The sequence below is a fragment of the Penaeus monodon genome, chromosome 33, assembly GCF_015228065.2.
Source record: "Penaeus monodon isolate SGIC_2016 chromosome 33, NSTDA_Pmon_1, whole genome shotgun sequence".
Taxonomy (NCBI): Eukaryota; Metazoa; Arthropoda; class Malacostraca; order Decapoda; family Penaeidae; genus Penaeus; species Penaeus monodon.
In genome coordinates, this window is record NC_051418.1 from 11,168,408 (window position 1) to 11,170,339 (window position 1,932).

Genomic DNA, 1,932 nt, shown 5'->3' on the forward strand with positions numbered 1-1,932 from the left:
TGTGCACGCAATGGTGCCGACACGATTACCTGGCGGCTGGGCCCAGGCCACTAAGAATACAGCCTGGGAGGGAGGGTTTTTGTATCGGGAAACCACCCGGCGGCAGTGGGTAAGAACAGAAAGTTGCAGTAATAATCTCTTCTTCCCTAAAGATGATGGCAAAGTGTACTCATACCTGGGCCACAAGCATGAGATGACAACAACTGTGGATGGCTTTGAGAGGAGAGGGTCGTATGTGCAGAACATCATCTACGACACCGAAATGGAGCAGATTGAGATCTTTGTCAACCGCTCAACCAAGTGCCGGCAGCGCATTCACTTTGAGTGCCTGAAGGCCAAGCTCTTTAACTCACCTTCACCCGAGGATCAGGACTTCCAGGTAATGTAGCCTCTTATTTGCTTTGCTTAGCTTTATCATCATGGCTGCAAATATCAAGATGTTACGAGGTCTTAGAGAATTTTCTTTTATGGTCCAGTACACTTTATCAGATGTCATGACATATGTGATTCCTCCTTCCAGCCCTACACCTGGTGGGTCTCTCGCAACAACCAGCCCATGGACTACTGGGGAGGATCTCTGCCAGGGTCTCGGAAGTGTGAGTGCGGTCTTATGGGCACCTGCGTTACTGGCAAATGGTGCAACTGTGATGCAGGTTAGTATGTTAGTTGAAAATATTAATGACTTCTGGATGTGGGAAACTTTATTGTGTGTCGCATTTACAAGAGTTTCCCTCCAAATGTGTGCAAATCTAAACATGGTTTAAGGTGTTTTGAATGTTGTGTTAGTAAATGTGATACCTGTAGCAGTGTGTTTGCTACTACAAATTGAACCATGCATTAAAAGGAAATATAATGGTAAAAATATAGATGTTATAAAGATTGCAATCAATGTAAATTTTAGTAGCATTTGCTAGTATGGTAACTATTTTCCAAATAAGAACCCAAGACAGTCATTTATTAATAGTCTACAAAGACTTCCATCAGCTTGGAGATGAGATTATGTAACTTGTCTTATACCTCCCCTTTAGTCTTGGAAAACGAGTATGAGGAGAGTGTGAAGCCTCCATGCAAGCGAGTCAGGTACTGTACAGAGAGATAAGAAGTGTCTTCACGAGCATTTTGTGAGCATGATTTGGACGTTGTGTGTGAGATCTTTTGTCTGATGAGTGCACAGGATGCTGAGGTGGTTGAGGGGTCAATGATTTTCACAGAAATATTCTGCAAAAGTGCTTGGGAGAGTAAGGTGTTCACCATGATTTTCATCATTGTTTGAAAAATATGTCCATATTTTTTTTCCTTATCTATGTCAATAGCAGTAAGGGCACAGTAATTTCTAAAGAGTTGCAACTGTAACTGAAACACAGGTTATGTGTGTAGCATATTAATGCAAGTTGGTAAGGTATGTAACTGCTTTATACTGAAGCAACAGCATTGATTATTTTGTAGTTGCAGCACCAATATAGGATTGAATTTCCTGTTGTAGAGTTGCAGCTATATGTGTTATTTTGCACAATTGTTTTATATTTTCCTGAAATTTTCCTTCTTGTGCAGATTAAGCTGAAAAGTATACCAAATTTTCAATATTAATCATAATTACCAGGAACTCTTGATAACCCTTGAATGTTTTTCATTAGGCCTCGAGTCGTGGCTGTTTGATAGTGGAGAGCTAACCGTGAAAGAGCATCTTCCTGTGAGACAGCTGCGCATAGGGGACACGGGCTCACCCCTGGATGGCAAGAAGGCACGATACACGCTTGGACCTCTCATATGTGAAGGAGACAGTAAGTCCTGTCTGTGCTTTGATGTTTTGTTTCCTGAATGTTCTTTTTGCTGTTCTACAGTTGGAGACGTGTATTTTCATTGTTATCAGCATATTTTTGACTTAATTAGCATCCCCCTGAGATGCTGTATTTTCTATTTTATCTTCATTCC

The 1,932-nt window shown here is 41.3% G+C and overlaps 1 protein-coding gene across 1 annotated transcript in view; it reads left to right on the plus strand.

The window, feature by feature from the left end:
- LOC119594025 (neurexin-4-like) overlaps positions 1-1,932 on the plus strand; it is a gene marked incomplete in the record, with an annotated part of 37,999 nt that overhangs the window by 18,981 nt on the left and 17,086 nt on the right. Inside the window, 3 exon segments of the mRNA XM_037943054.1 lie at positions 153-379; positions 521-653; positions 1,635-1,781. Coding sequence (XP_037798982.1) covers positions 153-379; positions 521-653; positions 1,635-1,781 — 507 coding nt within the window.